Below are 17,002 nucleotides of genomic sequence, written 5' to 3' on the forward strand. Positions count from 1 at the left end.
GAATCATAAATTTAGAAAAATACCATTCATCTGGGGGAGGGGGAGAAATCAGTCAGTGGGTGTTCATTGGAGGTTGGCCTAACACCAGCGACCCCCAAATCCCAATGGGAACGTTGATTACAACCATTTCTACCTCTACTGTGGCTCCATGCTCTATCTTTCTGCCCTGCTCTCTCCCTCTTGCCTTGCTCCAATTGTTCCCTGATACTCACTCCTCTGTTTAACCCGTTTTGAATTTCAAGCCCAGACTACAAAGCCGGAAGAGAACTACTAGTAACACGTTAAAAACTTTACATTGCTCACATTTCCTATCAACTAAAAAGCCACATTTCTAATGGAAATTGAAGCATCAGTAAAGGAGGCTACATTCACCACATGACAAGCTTGAGTGAATGTGGACATGGCCAGTTCTCATAGCTGTATATACAAAAACCAGGACAGAATGTATAATTTTAAAATGGGGAAGTAACCAAAATTGCACACCCTGGTCCAAACACCCTTAGAATCATAGAATCCCAACAGTGCAGAAGGAGGCCATTCGGCCCATCGAGTCTTCACCGACCACAATCCCACCCAGGCCCTATTCCCGTAGGGTGACTCCACATAGTCACCCTACCAATCCCCCTGACACTAAGGATCAATCTAGCATGGCCAATCAACCCAACCCGCACACATCTTTAGACTGTGGGAGGAAACCGGAGCACCCGGAGGAAACCCACGCAGACACGGGGAGAATGTGCAGACTCCACACAGACAGTGTATACTCCCAGTTAGCACACACACTATATACTCCCAGTTAACACACGCATTGTACACTCACAGTTAACACATGCACTGTATACCCACAGTTAACACACACACTTTATACTCACAGTTAACACGCACACTGAGGCCGGAATTGAACCCGGGTCCCTGGCGCTGTGAGACAGCAGTGCTAACCACTGTGCCACCGTGCCACCCTGCTTCGTCAGACGATTACACTAAGTTTTGATTACCTCTGTGCAAATCCGTGGGAGATCAACTAATATATGCTCGACTTTGAACCTTTTTATTATTTTCTTTCCTTGCATTTAGTTTGTCCTGACATCAAATCTAGGTGCATGGATATGGCTGCCCTCTTGTAATTAAGACCCCATGTGATAGCAGTGTCTGCAGGCTATCAGACTGCTGAGCACTGATCCAATATTGGCACACTGCTCCACCTGGGGGCCACTTGATGCAGGGCACAGAGGGCAGGTACAACATTAAGACTATGATCAGCTAATTCAATACAGACCAGGCACCGAGTCTGGAGACTACAATAAGGTTCAGATCAGCCTTAATCAAATGAGCCATTAGCAGAGCTTACATGAATGTCAACTATAACGTTGACAGAAACGCGTGTGGAGTAGGCAGGAAACACATCTACTTTTCTGAGTATAATATTTATGTCATACCTTTCCACCCTTTTCTATCGCATCATGCACTTTCTTCAGAAAGTCTCGTTCGCGGCAACGCTTTGAGTCTCGGATTGTGGTCGCGTACGTTGATTCCGAGATAAATAAATTAGGACGACACTTGTCAATCCAAGCAGCTCTGGAACAGGGAAAGGCAGGTCAGGGTCTGACAAATTGCTTTAATCCTTCAAAACGTAGGGCCATTGAATGTTACTGTCACAGGCTGTTCAGTGCATCAACTCTGGACTGGTGTTTTTCTATCACAGAATTTTAAAGCACAGGAGGCCATTTGGCCCACTGTACCTGTGCTGTCTACTTTGTAAGAGCTATTCACTTAGTCCCATTCCCTCAATCTTTCTCCGCAGCTATGCAATCCCACCTTCCCACTCACTGCCCATGTATTTTAAGATCCCTTTCTTTCAAGAAGTTATTTAATTTGTTACTGAAGTTTCTGTTTGCATACAAGCCCCGTAAAGAATTATTTTAATTTTATTGAATACGACGTGTTGTACTGTACTTGTAACAGGAGTCCAGTAACATTAAGATATTTTCTAAATAGCGACAAGATAATGAAGCCTTGGGAATTATATGCAAAGTTTTAATTATTCAATTAATTCATTTAAAATTAGGGGTTGCCCTTATAGGACTAAGATGGGGAGAATTCTTTTCTCTCAGGATTGTGCGACTTCGGAACTCTGCCTCAGAGGTGGTGGAGGCCGGGTCACTGAATCTTTTTAAGGTGGAGGTAGATTAATACCCTTGCCTAATAAGAATTAAGGGTAATCAGGGGTAGATGGAAATGCGAAACTCAAAAACACAAAAATGGTCAGCCACGATCTTATTGAATAGTGGAGCAGGTTCAAAGGGTCGAATGGTCTCAGAGAATCGCACCGGACATAATTTTTAAAAGCCAAGTTGGTCATTTGGCTAAGATGGAGTGTTAGGTCGAGCCCAGGAGAGGGTGCAACGTCTCATCCTGTCAGCTTTGATCTTGTTTGATCGAGCCCAAGATGGGACGCAAAGTCTTGTCAGCTTGGATCTGGTTTGTCCTTCATGTGGGGGGGGAGCATGGTTGGACTTAATTTGAATTAATGTAGAAGTGCTAGCGAGACACTTTGTGGATGCCTGTGGTAATACAGGTTGCATCATAAATATTTGCAATAAAATAAAAAGTATGCTGAATGGTAAACACTGGCCTGGAATTTCTTTGATGGCATGACTGGAGGTCTATGTCAAAATTTACACCAATGAGGTGCTCTGGTATGTGTACGGAAATTTTCTGTGAAATTCATCAGCACACAGAGTAAATCCCACCGTGAATATTTAGAAATCAGTGTAAGCAGGGCTTAAATAAAGTCCTGAACTACCTGAGCATTTTCATTCTTTAATACTTATACTTGAAGAATGACAATGTTTGAATTAATCAAACCATCATTTACATCCATGAGGGACAGCATGCTTAAAAAAAATGCAATCAAACTTTTAAATGCTAGTCGGTTGTCCTATACATCCACCCAAATATCCAGATTACATCCAGCGCAGGTCACAGTTTGGGGAATTTTTAACAAGTGCCACAGTTGGAGGATTTGATTCTGTGACAAACACTTCCGACACTCAGCAAGCCGTGTGGAAAATGGCAGACGTGGGAATCCGACCCTCTCGTAAAGAAAGCAGACCCACCTGTATGACATGGTGGGCACAGTGGGAAATCAGAGGGCAGAGGCCGGGTAAAGCTAAATTCAGGAGCCTAAAGTTTATTTATTAGTCACAGTAGGCTTACATTAACACTGCAATGGAGTTACTGTGAAAATCCCCTAGTCGTCACACTCCGGCGCCTATTCGGGTACACCGAGGGAGAATTTAGCATGGCCAATGCACTTAACCAACATGTTTTTCGGACTGTGGGAGGAAACCGGAGCACCCAGAGAAAACCCACGCAGACACGGGGAGAACATGCAAACTCCGCACAGACAGTGACCCAAGCCAGGAATCGAACCCGGGTCCCTGATGCTGTGAGGCAGCAGTGCTAACCACTGTGCCACAATGCCACCTTAAAGAAGTATAGCAGGTTTGTAGCCCAATGTTATTTCAATTACTCAGTGGCCAGGAGAAGTCGCAATATTGTAACATTCTGACCAATTCACCAGCAAATTGTAATAAAAGCAAATATGTTTAGAAGCACATGAAGAAGAAGACACAATGCAGAAACTCACCCTAGATGTCGATCTGGTGTCATGTTGTAATCACCCTGTAAATATTTAAACCAAAATAAATACAATCAGAGAGAGATAAGCCAATTTTATAAAGGAAACTCAAGTAGATACGAATACTTTGTTGATGAGGTCTATCTCAGCATCCTCTCCAATTTAAATAAATTGAAGATCCAGTGCTTTCAGACTGCTCTCAGTACGTCATGATAAATGATCTCAGCACCTCCTGAGCTAGACTTCAGCTGCTTCATCCATCACCTTCCTCACAAGGTCACAAGCAGGGATGTTTGCTGATTATTGCACTGTCTTCAGTTTCACTCATAACTCTTCAGACACTAAAACAGTCCGTGTAGGTATGCAGCAAAAACCTGGACGACATTCAGTCTTGAATAAGAGGCAAGTTAACGTTTGCGCCACACAAATGCCAAGGAAGAACGAATCACAACAAGTTAGAATCCAACCACCTCTCCTGGGCATTTAAAGGAATTACAATTTGTTGAATTCCTCCATCATCAACCTCCTGTGGTTTACCCTTGACCAGGAATGCAACTGAGCCAGCTCTGCAAGAACCGTAACTACAAGAACAGGTCAAAGGCTGGAAATTCTGTGGTGAGTAACTCACCCTCCTGATTCCTCAAAGCCTTTCCGCCTGTTAATTATGTATTAATGGCGATTAACTGCATGCTGTTCATAAGCATTAACTGGAGTTCAAGAGACACTTATACAAACTGTAGTGTGGTTGAGTTAGGAGGTGTATACTTGTAATGGTTCACTCTGTAAATTAACATAAAACTGAGTAAAGATTGGCTCCAGAACTACCCTTCACCAGCTGGCTTTCTGGATAAGACACCACCATCTAGAAGGCACAAGTCAGGAGTGTGATAGAATACTCTCCACTTGCCTGGATGAGTGCAGGTCCAACAACACTGAAGACACTTGACATCATGCAGGACAAAGCAGCCTGCTTGACTGGAGCCTCATCCGCCACCTTAAACAGTCACTCACTCCGCCATTGAAATACATACTAGAGCAACAGTGTGTCCCATCAACAGGATGTATTGCAGCAGTTTGTCAAGTTAAAATTAAAGTTTATTTATTAGTTACAAGTAGGCTTACATTCACACTGCAATGAAGTTACTGTGAAAATCCCCTAGTCACCACACTCCAGCCCCTGTTCGGGTACAAGGAGGGAGAATTTAGCATGGCCAATGCACCTAACCACCTTTTGGGTGGTGGAAGGAAACCAGAGCACCGGAGGAAACCCAAGCAGACACGGAGAGAATGTGCAGACTCCACACAGACAGTGACCCAAGCCGGGAATTGAATACAGATCCCTGGCGCTGTGAGGCAGCAGTGCTAACCACTGTGCTGCCCCAAGCCTCCTTCAATAGTACCTTCAAAACTCTTAAACTTCTACAACCTAGAAGAACAAGGGCAGCAGATGCACTGGCACTGGAGGGGGTGCAGAGGAGATTCACTAGGTTGATTCAGGGGTTGAGAGAGTTGGCTTATGAGAAGAGACCGAGTAGACTGGGGCTATACTCATTGGAATTCAGAAGAATGAGGGGAGATCTTATAGAAACATATAAGATCATGAAGGGAATAGATAAGATAGAAACAGGGAAGTTGTTTCCACTGGTGGGTGAAACTAGAACTAGGGGGCATAGCCTCAAAATAAGGGGAAGCAGATTTAGGACTGAGTTGAGGAGGAACTTCTTCACACAAAGGGTTGTGAATCTGTGGAATTCCCTGTTCAGTGAAGCAGCTGAGGCTACCTCATTAAATGTTTTTAAGGCAAGGATAGATACATTTTTGAACAATAAAGGAATTAAGGGTTATAGTGAGTGGAGCTGAGTCCACAAAAAGATCAGCCATGATCTTATTGAATGGCGGAGCAGGCTCGAGGGGCCAGATGGCCTACTCCTAGTTCTTATGCTCTTATACATGGGAACACCATCATCTATAAGCACTCCTCCAATTCACACACCATCCTGATCTGGGACGTTATCACTGCACCTTCACTGATGCTGGCTCATGTTGCTGGTCAAAGTCCTGAAACTCCCACCTAAACAGCACCATGGGTGCACCTACACCACATGGACTGCACAGGTTCAAGGCAGCAGCTCACCATCACCTTCTCAAGGGTAATTCAGAAATAGCAACAAATGCTGGCCTAGCCAGCAGTGCTCAAATTCCATGAATCAATGAAAGAAAAAGCAGACAGGAATATCCAGCCTAAGTTCCATCTCAAATTTCTATCTAGTGACTCTTAATGTAAATGGGTGAGGGTACGATTGGACTTGGCTGTGATGCGCTCCCCCAAGATTCATTCGTTTTCCAGTGTGCTCAGTTAAGTTTGCACATGAACAATACTGCAGACTACTATCACTACTAGAACCATAGTCCAAAATCAGCAGCTTCAGGAGAGATGAAAGTAAATGAAAATTAACAGGACAAAAGTAGCATATGTGGGATCAGCATGTTGTATATCACAGAATAAGAACAACAACAATAGAATTAAGACCCCTCGCCATTCAATAAGATTATGACTGATCTAACTGTGGCCTCAACTCCATTTTCCTGTTCCCATAGCCCTTGACTTGCTCGTTAATCAAAACTCTAACCCAGCCCTGAATATAATCAATTACCCAACCTCCACTGGTCTTTGAGGAAGATTATTCCACACATGATCCAGAGAAAAAAATTCTCCACATCTCAGACTTAAAACAGGAGATCCTTAATTTTTAAACTGTGTCCCCGAATTCTAGACGCTCCCTACAAGGGGAAACATCCTCTCAGCATCCACCCTGTCAAGTCCCCTCAAGATGTTACATGTTCACCTCTCATTCTTCCAAAGCCCCAATGTGTATCGGTCCAACCTGATCAATCTTTCTTCATAAGACAACCCCTTCACTCCTTCTAATACAATTATATCCTTTCTTAAAATAAGGAGATCAAAACTGTACACAGTACAGTATACACTATAGAGGGTTATAGGTAAGCCTAGTAATTGCTAAGGTAGGGACATGTTCGGCACAACTTTGTGGGCTGAAGGGCCTGTGTTGTGCTGTAGTTTTTCTATGTTTCTATTTCTACTCCAGACATAGTCTAATGAAGGCCCTTCTCCAGCTGTAGCAACACTTCATTACTGTTATACTAGAAACATATAAGATTATGAAGGGAATAGATAAGATAGAAACAGGGAAGTTGTTTCCACTGGCGGGTGAAACTAGAACTACGGGGCATGGCATCAAAATAAGGGGAAGCAGATTTCGGACTGAGTTGAGGAGGAACTTCTTCACACAAAGGGTTGTGAATCTGTGGAATTCCCTGTTCAGTGAAGCAGCTGAGGCTACCTCATTAAATGTTTTTAAGGCAAGGATAGATAAATTTTTGAACAGTAAAGGAATTAAGGGTTATAGTGAGCGGGCGGGTAAGTGGAGTTGAGTCCACAAAAAGATCAGCCATGATCTTATTGAATGACGGAGTAGGCTCGAGGGGCCAGATGGCCTACTCCTAGTTCTTATGCTCTTATACATGGGAACACCATCATCTATAAGCACTCCTCCAATTCACACACCATCCTGATCTGGGACGTTATCACTGCACCTTCACTGATGCTGGCTCATGTTGCTGGTCAAAGACTTGAAACTCCCACCCGAACAGCACCATGGGTGCACCTACACCACATGGACTGCACAGGTTCAAGAAGGCAGCTCACCATCACCTTCTCAAGGGTAATTCGGAAATAGCAACAAATGCTGGCCTAGCCAGCAGTGCTCAAATTCCATGAATCCATGAAAGAAAAAGCAGACAGGAATATCCAGCCTAAGTTCCATCTCAAATTTCTATCTAGTGACTCTTAATATAAATGGGTGAGGGTACGATTGGACTTGGTTGTGATGCACTCCTGCAAGATTCAGTCATTTTCCAGTGTGCTCAGTTAAGTTTGCACATGAACAATACTGCAGACTACTATCACTCCTAGAACCATAGTCCAACATCAGCAGCTTCAGAAGAGGTGAAAGTAAATGAAAATTAACAGGACAAAAGTAGCATATGTGGGATCAACATGTTGCATATCACAGAATAAGAATAACAACAATAGAATTAAGACCCCTCGCCATTCAATAAGATTATGGCTGATCTAACTGTGGCCTCAACTCCACTTTCCTGTTCCCATAGCCCTTGACTTGCTTGTTAATCAAAACTCTAACCCAGCCCTGAATATATTCAATTACCCAACCTCCACTGGTCTTTGAGGAAGATTATTCCACAAATGATCCGGGGAAAAAAAATTCTCCACATCTCAGACTTAAACAGGAGATCCTTAATTTTTAAACTGTGTCCCTGAATTCTAGACGGTCCCTACAAGGGGAAACATGGCGGCACGGTAGCACAGTGGTTAGCACTGCTGCTTTACAGCTCCAGGGACCTAGGTTCAATTCCCGGCTTGGGTCGCTGTCTGTGTGGAGTTTGCACATTCTCCTCGTGTCTGCGTGGGTTTCCTCCGGGTGCTCCGGTTTCCTCCCACAGTCCAAAGATGTGCGGGTTAGGTTGATTGGCCATGCTAAAATTGCCCCTTAGTGCCCTGAGATGTGTAGATTAGCGGGTAAATGTGTAGGGATATGGGGGTAGGGCCTGGGTGGGATTGTGGTCGGTGCAGACTTGGTGGGCTGAATGGCCTGTTTCTGCACTGTAGGGTTTCTATGATTTCTATGATCCTCTCAGCATCCACCCTGTCAAGTCCCCTCAAGATGTTACATGTTCACCTCTCATTCTTCCAAAGCCCCAATGTGTATCGGTCCAACCTGTTCAATCTTTCTTCATAAGACAACCCCTTCACTCCTTCTAATACAATTATATCCTTTCTTAAAATAAGGAGATCAAAACTGTACACAGTACTCCAGATGTAGTCTAACGAAGGCCCTGTACAGCTGTAGCAACACTTCATTACTTTTATGCTCGATTCCCCTTGCCTATATTCCATTTGCCTTTCTAATCACTCGGTGTACCTGCTTGCTTACACTTTGATTCATGTAGTAGGGCACCCAGATCCTTCTGTACCATAGATTCTGTAATCATTCTCTATTCAAACAATATTCTGCTTTTCTATTGGACAAAATCACATTTTCCCACACGATTCTCCTTCTGCCAACTTTTTGCCCATTCACCTAACCTATCTACATCCCTTTACTTTCCCATTTATCTTTGTGTCATCAGCAAATTTAGCTATCATATACTCGGCTCCTTCACTCAGGGCATTGATTTAGAGATTGTACATCAATGTAGTCTTCTCCCTCCGTGTATCTGTCACTATGACTCTCACCTTGGATTATACAGATAGTTCAATGCAACGCAAAGCTTTGTAGTGCCTCTGTGATCATTCATGTCCATGATGGCATAGCCCATAACACATCAATCAGAATAATTAGTCCTGAAGCAATTGTTTGGCCTTACAACCTTGTAGTAATAAATGGCAGCATGCCCGAGGTTCGTTCATACTCACGGTGTACACCACTGATTCGGATCCCACTCGGATTTGAACCATGGCTGCACCCAGCACATGTCCAGCGTAATATGCTTTAATTTCGAGTTCATCGTCAACCTAGAAGGTCATTCCAAAATACAAATCAGTATTTTCTAATTCAGACAATTCTCGTAACCCCGTTTGCAGCATGACAGCTGTGTATGGTGGCAGGCAGTATAGATGGATGGTCAGGAAATCAGTCTGTATTGGCATCAAGGGGCAGCAGGGTAGAAAATCCATTCATTTTCAATAACATTAAAACAAAAGTCCTATCTATGCTATGAGTAGCGTGGATTTAAAGATTGGTGTGTTATCTATGTATCCTGCGTATCTGTTCTTCTCATAGAATCCCTACAGTGCAGGAGAGGCCATTTGGCCCTTCGAGTTTGCACCAACTCTCTGATAGAGTATCTTACCCAAGCCCTTCCTATCCCTGTAACTCCACACATTTCCCAAGGCTAATCCATCTAACCTTACACTCTTGGGACACTAAGGGACAATTTAGCATGACCAATCCACCTAACCTGCACGTCTTTGGATTGTGGGAGAAAACCGGAGCACCCGGAGGAAACCCACGCAGACACGGGGAGAACGTGCAAACTCTGCAAAGTCACCCAAGGCTGGAATTGAACCCGGGTCTCTTGCACTGCGCGTCAGCAGTGCCAACCAGTGTGCCACTCACTCTTCTAGTGCAAGTTAATATCTTGAACTTATTAAACAAAGGACTGTAACCAACACATTGATTACCTGCACAGTTTGATGCAAATGAACAGCTACAACTTTCTTCATGCAGTCTTTGATCATCTGAGAAGTAAAGAAGTTTGTCTCTCCTTTCTTATCAACTGTAATCTTTCGATAATCTTCGAGAAGGATTGGGCAAATGGCTTTTGTAGGATGGGTCATGTATATAGGGCCATCGTAACCAATCATCTCACTCATATAAGGAAGGGCACCACAGTGATCCAAGTGGAAATGGCTGAGAAGAATAAAGATTATATTGTTCAATACGACAACAAGGGCAGGTTTTCAAACATGTTGGAAAACCTAGGTTAACTGAGTAAAATGCCTGATTTTGAGACGTCAAGACTAGGATGTTAACAGCTGACCCATCGCCTACATTGCTGAAGAATCCCTTTTGGATTCATTATGAAGTCCAGTCCATCACACAAACCAGCCTCCCATCCATTGACTCTGTCTACACTTCCCGCTACCTCGGAAAAGCAGCCAGCATAATTAAGGACACCACCCACCCCGGACATTCTCTCTTCCACCTTCTTCTGTCAGGAAAAAGATACAAAAGTCTGAGGTCACGTACCGACCGACTCAAGAACAGCTTCTTCCCTGCTGCCATCAGACTTTTGAATGGACCTACCTCGCATTAAGTTGACCTTTCTCTACACCCGAGCTATGACTGTAACACTACATTCTGCACTCTCTCCTTTCCTTCTCTATGAACTTTGTCTGTATAGCGTGCAAGAAACAATGCTTTTCACTTATACTAATACATGTAAGAATAATAAATCAAATCCAATCAAATCAGTCTCTTCATTCATAGAATCATAGAAACCCTACAGTGTAGAAAGAGGCCATTCGGCCCATCGAGTCTGCACCGACCACAATCCCACCCAGGCCCTACCCCCATATCCCTACATATTTACCCGCTAATCCCTCTAACCTAGCCATCTCAAGACACTAAGGGGCAATTTTAGCATGGCCAATCAACCTAATCCGCACATCTTTGGACTGTGGGAGGAAACCGGAGCACCCGGAGGAAATCCACGCAGTCATGAGGAGAATGTGCAAACTCCACACAGACAGCGACCCAAGCCGGGAATCGAACCCAGGTCCTTGGAGCTGTGAAGCAGCAGTGCTAACCACTGTGCCACCGTGCCGCCCCTTCATTCTATATACTCTGATTGGAGGGTGTTTACAGGCCATAAGAAGAAAGCAGATTCTGAATGGAACTGAAGAAAATCCATCACAGTACACTAAAATAATCCTTACATTTTCAAAATAATAGCAAAACCAATGTTAAATCTTTTGGGACTAAAATCATTGTTTGTGATAGCAAAATACTGCAGAAGCTGGAAATCTGAAATAAAAGCAGAGAATGCTGGAAACACTCAGCAGCTCCAGCAGCGAATCAAATTCAAAGCAAACACCACAGCCAAAAGCAAGGTCTCCTCTATATCAGTGCAGCTCTGCTCCAATGGTGAGAGAGTAATATTTACCTGATGATGACACAATCCAGAAATTCTGTCAGCCTTCCATTCTGAGTTATGTAGGAGAAATCGGGAAAGCGTCGCTGGAACAACAATAAGAAGCAATCAATCACAAACTACTGGACAGTGCTACAGAGACCAGGGACGTTCTGGCTCAACTCCCAGTTTAGTGCTGCTGCAGCAACTGGAGAAAAATTGGCAACGTACAGCCAGAAAGGAGGCCATTTGGCCCATCAGATCTGTGCTGCCACTTTAACTGATGTTATTGCCCTAGTCTCTCCCCACTGCTTCAAAGGTTTATCCAAGATCCTGTTAAAAGGTGCAATGGGACCTTCGTGTGTTGAAGAAAAGCATACTATATTCCAACAATCTTATGATGGCTTTGATCTTTGGGTCCTCACTGTCCACGGGGATGGTGCCAGAGGACTGGAGAGTGGCGAATGTTGTTCCTCTGTTTAAGAAAGGGAATAGAAATGACCCTGGTAATTATAGACCGGTTAGTCTTACTTCGGTGGTTGGTAAATTGATGGAAAAGGTCCTTAGGGATGGGATTTACGACCATTTAGAAAGATGCGGATTAATCTGGGATAGTCAGCACGGATTCGTGAAGGGCAAGTCGTGCCTCACAAATTTGATAGAATTTTTTGAGGAGGTAACTAAGTGTGTTGATGAAGGTAGGGCAGTTGATGTCATATACATGGATTTTAGTAAGGCGTTTGATAAGGTCCCCCATGGTCGGCTTATGATGAAAGTGAGGAGGTGTGGGATAGAGGGAAAGTTGGCAGATTGGATAGGTAACTGGCTGTCTGATCGAAGACAGAGGGTGGTGGTGGATGGAAAATTTTCGGACTGGAGGCAGGTTGCTAGCGGAGTGCCACAGGGATCAGTGCTTGGTCCTCTGCTCTTTGTGATTTTTATTAATGACTTAGAGGAGGGGGCTGAAGGGTGGATCAGTAAATTTGCTGATGACACCAAGATTGGTGGAGTAGTGGATGAGGTAGAGGGCTGTTGTAGGCTGCAAAGAGACATAGATAGGATGCAAAGCTGGGCTGAAAATGGCAAATGGAGTTTAACCCTGATAAATATGAAGTGATTCATTTTGGTAGGACTAATTTAAATGTGGATTACAGGGTCAAAGGTAGGGTTCTGAAGACTGTGGAGGAACAGAGAGATCTTGGGGTCCATATCCACAGATCTCTAAAGGTTGCCACTCAAGTGGATAGAGCTGTGAAGAAGGCCTATAGTGTGTTAGCTTTTATTAACAGGGGGTTGGAGTTTAAGAGCCGTGGGGTTATGCTGCAACTGTGCAGGACCTTGGTGAGACCACATTTGGAATATTGTGTGCAGTTCTGGTCACCTCACTATAAGAAGGATGTGGAAGCGCTGGAAAGAGTGCAAAGGAGATTTACCAGGATGCTGCCTGGTTTGGAGGGAAGGTCTTATGAGGAAAGGTTGAGGGAGCTAGGGCTGTTTTCTCTGGAGCGGAGGAGGCTGAGGGGAGACTTAATAGAGGTTTATAAAATGATGAAGGGGATAGATAGAGTGAACGTACAAAGACTATTTCCTCGGGTGGATGGAGCTATTACAAGGGGGCATACCTATAGGGTTCGTGGTGGGAGATATAGGAAGGATATCAGAGGTAGGTTCTTTACGCAGAGTGTGGTTGGGGTGTGGAATGGACTGCCTGCAGTGATAGTGGAGTCAGACACTTTAGGAACATTTAAGCGGTTATTGGATAGGCACATGGAGCACACCAGGATGATAGGGAGTGGGATAGCTTGATCTTGGTTTCAGATAAAGCTCGGCACAACATCGTGGGCCGAAGGGCCTGTTCTGTGCTGTACTGTTCTATCTATCTATCTATGAAGACATTTCCTTTGGCCTCTCTGCTCACGCTCTTAGGGAAAAATTAGAGGGCTCCTGTGTTTAATCGTTATCCAGAAACATGTGCTGAAAGTGCAAGTGGGTGAATGTTGAGTGACGGTGAGAATCAAGCTCATCTGTTATACCCATCATGATTGAGTACTCTCCCTATAATCATGAGAGGCAGTGTTATGACTTAAGTGCTCCCAGCAAAAGGTCTTTGCCCAGTGGAACTGCATTATTAGAAATCTAGGCATGAGCACTGCATCATTTTCCAGCCATTTACTTAAAAACACCACATTCACCTGAACTTCAGCCGCGTGTTCAGAAAGGGACAGACTGCCCGGGGGAAGCACAAAGTCATGGAATCATCTGGGGTAGGAGGAACATCAGAGGACATTCAGTCGCAGGAAGAGGCGATTGAATAAAGAAAAAGAAGTAAAGAAATTACTCTGAGGTTTGTGTGCATTTGTAAGTATGTTGGAAAAAAGTTCCCAAACTATTGTCCCCATCTGTGAAAAGGGGGAAAAAAAGATTTGTTGTAGCAAGTAGTTATTGTACTAAAATATTACAATTTCTGACTTGGCTTGTGATGCAGCCGTGACTCAGGCCGGAATTCTCCGGCCGTTCATGCTGGCAGGATTCTCCAGTCCCGTCGGCAGTGGACCCCCAACTGCAGGTATCTTGTCGGCGTGGAGTGACGTCAATGGGAATCCCCATTGACAACAGCGGGACCAGAGAATCCAGCTGCTAGCAAACAACACGCACCTCTTCCTGGCGGGAAACACGAGGCAGGAGAATCTTGCTCTAAGAGTTCATTTACAACATGGTAAGTACAGTCTGTAAGCAATGGGCTCAATTTAAGTCCTAATCCTCAAGTCTGCACTTTTCATTTGCAGTTACAGCATGAACCATTGTTACACATATCTAATTATTATTCCACCGATAGTTTTATGAAAACTTCAGGGATATAATTTGTCGCATAAACTGCACATATTAAAGGGACAGAATTCAGCAAGGTCACAATGCGTGGAAGTTAAACAAAAAAAACCTTATCCTATCTTAGAAACAGAAGCTATTCATAAATTATTTAGCTTGGCAGCTTCCCAGACCTATTTATTGCATGAATTGTTGGCCCATACACACTAGATTTGATCTTCCTTCTAAGTGGGAGCCAGTTGTGAAAGAACCCAGGTCTGTCTGATTTCATCCCATGTACAAAGTGAAAGGGGCAACATCATCCCCACCCCTTACATCCAAAGATAGTTTCAGGAGGGTTGTATCTACAGGGAGTTTCGAGATTACTACAGATGTTTGGGAGCTATGGGAATAGTGGGATATAGGGAATAGAGCAGGAAAGCAGAGTTCAGGTAGTAAATCAGCCATGATCCTATTGTTAAGTGGATGAGCTTTTGAGGGTTCATACTGCTGTTCCTAATTTCGGTCTTCCTGCACTCTCCCTCGGCCTATCAGAACACAATAGGCAATGAACAGAAACCAAGGGCCTTTCCTCGGACTTGATGCTAATCACTGCCAGCACAGCAGTATGGGCATTGGTTACCTATCCCAGTTCTGGCAATGCCCTGTCCCCAATGAGATTGGGCTGCAGGAGGCTCGGAGGCCTGCAACACCTCTACGAGTGGAACAATAGCCCAAGAGTTACTGAGCCCATGCCTTTAGGGGAGACACGAAGACACAAAAATTGACAAATGAACCGTATGGACTCCGGTCATGAGATTCCATTATTTAATAATTCTTCATCAGTTTTTTTACTAAGTGTCCATGTACTTACATCATCATTATATCCCATGTGCATTCCACAATCCAGCATCACATTTTTCCCACCAATTGAGACCAGGATACAGCTGCGGCCCACATCCTGGCCTGCCCCTGAAAAAGGAAGTACTCGTCATTTTTGTAAGTTCATCGTGCTAAGGATTGCATCCAATAGATTGGTTGGAAGTGTGCCTTCTTACCCAAAGGTGTGACTTTTATTTCCGGCATTTGCAACCAGGTTTCCCTGCACCAAGACTGCAAGACTGATGAAATCAGACACTCATCTTAAATTCGTCAAGACAGATCTGCTAAGTTTAAAACAGACATTATCAGCAAAATGCATCATAAGAGATCACTTGGTTCAACTGTTTGCTGTCTCCTAGTATAGATAGGAAATAGGAGGGGAGAGGAGGGTGTCTCTGTGGAGAGGGAAAAGGAGTGTTAGTGTATTCTGAAGTCGGGAGGAAAAATAATCCTACCTCTAAGTATCTGTGATAGCCTTAGAATAATTTGTCCAATAGCTATATCCCTACATCCTTTTACAAAATGTCTTTCTCAAATACTTATCCAATTCCTTTTTTTAAAAAAACGGTTAGTCGCAACCTCAGCCAGTGTGTGTGAAAACGATTCTAACTTTCCCAATCACCCTTTAAATACTAAACAAGTGGTGAAATCATAAAAGTTGTGGTGTCGCCACTTCAACTGAAGCAATCTATTCTAATCAGATTCCCTCTCCATATTTCTTTCTCCAAATGTCCAATTCAAATACTTATTCAATTTATTTTTTAAACCACGATAGTCTCAACCTCAATGGTCACTTGTGCAATGCCTGTGTGTGAAATAGGTTGGGCTAACTATTCCCTTTGTCCTTCCAGTATAATTGTCAATCTTGTTCCAACCACTGTGCCAACCATTTTCATTGTTTACCCGTTAAAATCTTCAAAAGCCTAGAAAACCTCTATCAAATCTCTAATTAATCTATTCGCTCCATGAAGAAAGACCCAATTTTTGAGCCGATTGCAACAACTACATCTTATTTCTTGTACTATGTCCAACCACATCTCCATGAAATAACTTAGGAAAGTTTTGAATGTTAAGGGTGCTGTATAAACAAAATGTGTTGCCTATCTTTCTAGTGGATCTTCACAATTCTACGGGTGCAAAGCTTTGAACAAATGAACTTCCCTTACTTTTATATCCAATGTTCCAACATGTAGAAATTCATCTGCCTTTTCAAGCTGCACTCATTCTCACTTTATAAAGATTGTCACAAAATCAAAGGGTGCAGTGATACAACGGATAATTAAAAATTAAAGAACTGATTTCAGTACCAATAAGCTGTCAGGTTATTGTAAAAAAAAATCCAATTGCCTTCACTCTGATGGCTCCAATCCTCATTCATATGCAATCTGCCAATAATTCAAAAGAATTGCTTTTGCTCTTAAAATTGAGTTATCCAATGATTTGAATTTTGAATGAACCTATCTTATATTCACTTGATCTTCCTTTACACCCCAGCTATGACTGTAACATTACATTCTACACCCTCTCCTTTCCTTCTCTACATATAGTATGCTTTGTCTGCATAGCACACAAGAAACAATACTTTTCACTGTATACTAATACGTGACAATATATCAAATCAAAAAACATCATGAATCCCATTAAAAAGTGGAAACTTTTAAAGATTAAACTGCCAATTTGAACTGAATAGACTGCGCTACTCTGCAAGTGACGTGCAGCAAAGATCCAGATAGTGGAAGTGGACAGAGGAGAAAGCCAGCTGAGGCCTCAATAATTGGCATAATATAGAAACTAGAAGAATGAGTACGCCATTCGGCCCTTGGAGCCTACTCCACCATTCATTTTGATCATGGCTAATCATCGAATTCAACATTTTGATCCCCCCTTCCCTATAACCCTTGATCCCTTTAGCCCCAAGAGCTATATCTAATTTCTTCTTGA

The 17,002-nt window shown here is 43.3% G+C and overlaps 2 protein-coding genes across 7 annotated transcripts in view; one reads left to right on the forward strand and one right to left on the reverse strand.

Annotated features, from left to right (window-relative positions):
- pusl1 (pseudouridine synthase like 1) overlaps positions 1 to 17,002 on the forward strand; it is a 262,904-nt gene that overhangs the window by 136,157 nt on the left and 109,745 nt on the right. The gene's annotated exons all lie outside the window — the stretch shown is intronic.
- Positions 1 to 17,002, reverse strand: part of ints11 (integrator complex subunit 11) — a 39,006-nt gene that overhangs the window by 20,689 nt on the left and 1,315 nt on the right. For 4 of the 6 annotated variants that reach the window (XM_078238900.1, XM_078238896.1, XM_078238898.1 and 1 more), the window contains exons 2-8: positions 15,238 to 15,342; positions 15,054 to 15,151; positions 11,408 to 11,481; positions 9,924 to 10,152; positions 9,156 to 9,254; positions 3,650 to 3,684; positions 1,437 to 1,575 (exon numbers count right to left, since the gene is read on the reverse strand). In XM_078238900.1, coding sequence (XP_078095026.1) covers positions 1,437 to 1,575; positions 3,650 to 3,684; positions 9,156 to 9,254; positions 9,924 to 10,152; positions 11,408 to 11,481; positions 15,054 to 15,151; positions 15,238 to 15,265 — 702 coding nt within the window. In that variant the 5' untranslated portion in view covers positions 15,266 to 15,342. Of the gene's footprint in view, positions 1 to 1,436; positions 1,576 to 3,649; positions 3,685 to 9,155; positions 9,255 to 9,923; positions 10,153 to 11,407; positions 11,482 to 15,053; positions 15,152 to 15,237; positions 15,346 to 17,002 lie in introns of all 6 variants that reach the window. The other 2 variants (XM_078238902.1, XM_078238901.1) reach the window with 1 other exon arrangement.

This window comes from Mustelus asterias, chromosome 22 (genome assembly GCF_964213995.1).
Source record: "Mustelus asterias chromosome 22, sMusAst1.hap1.1, whole genome shotgun sequence".
Taxonomy (NCBI): domain Eukaryota; kingdom Metazoa; phylum Chordata; class Chondrichthyes; order Carcharhiniformes; family Triakidae; genus Mustelus; species Mustelus asterias.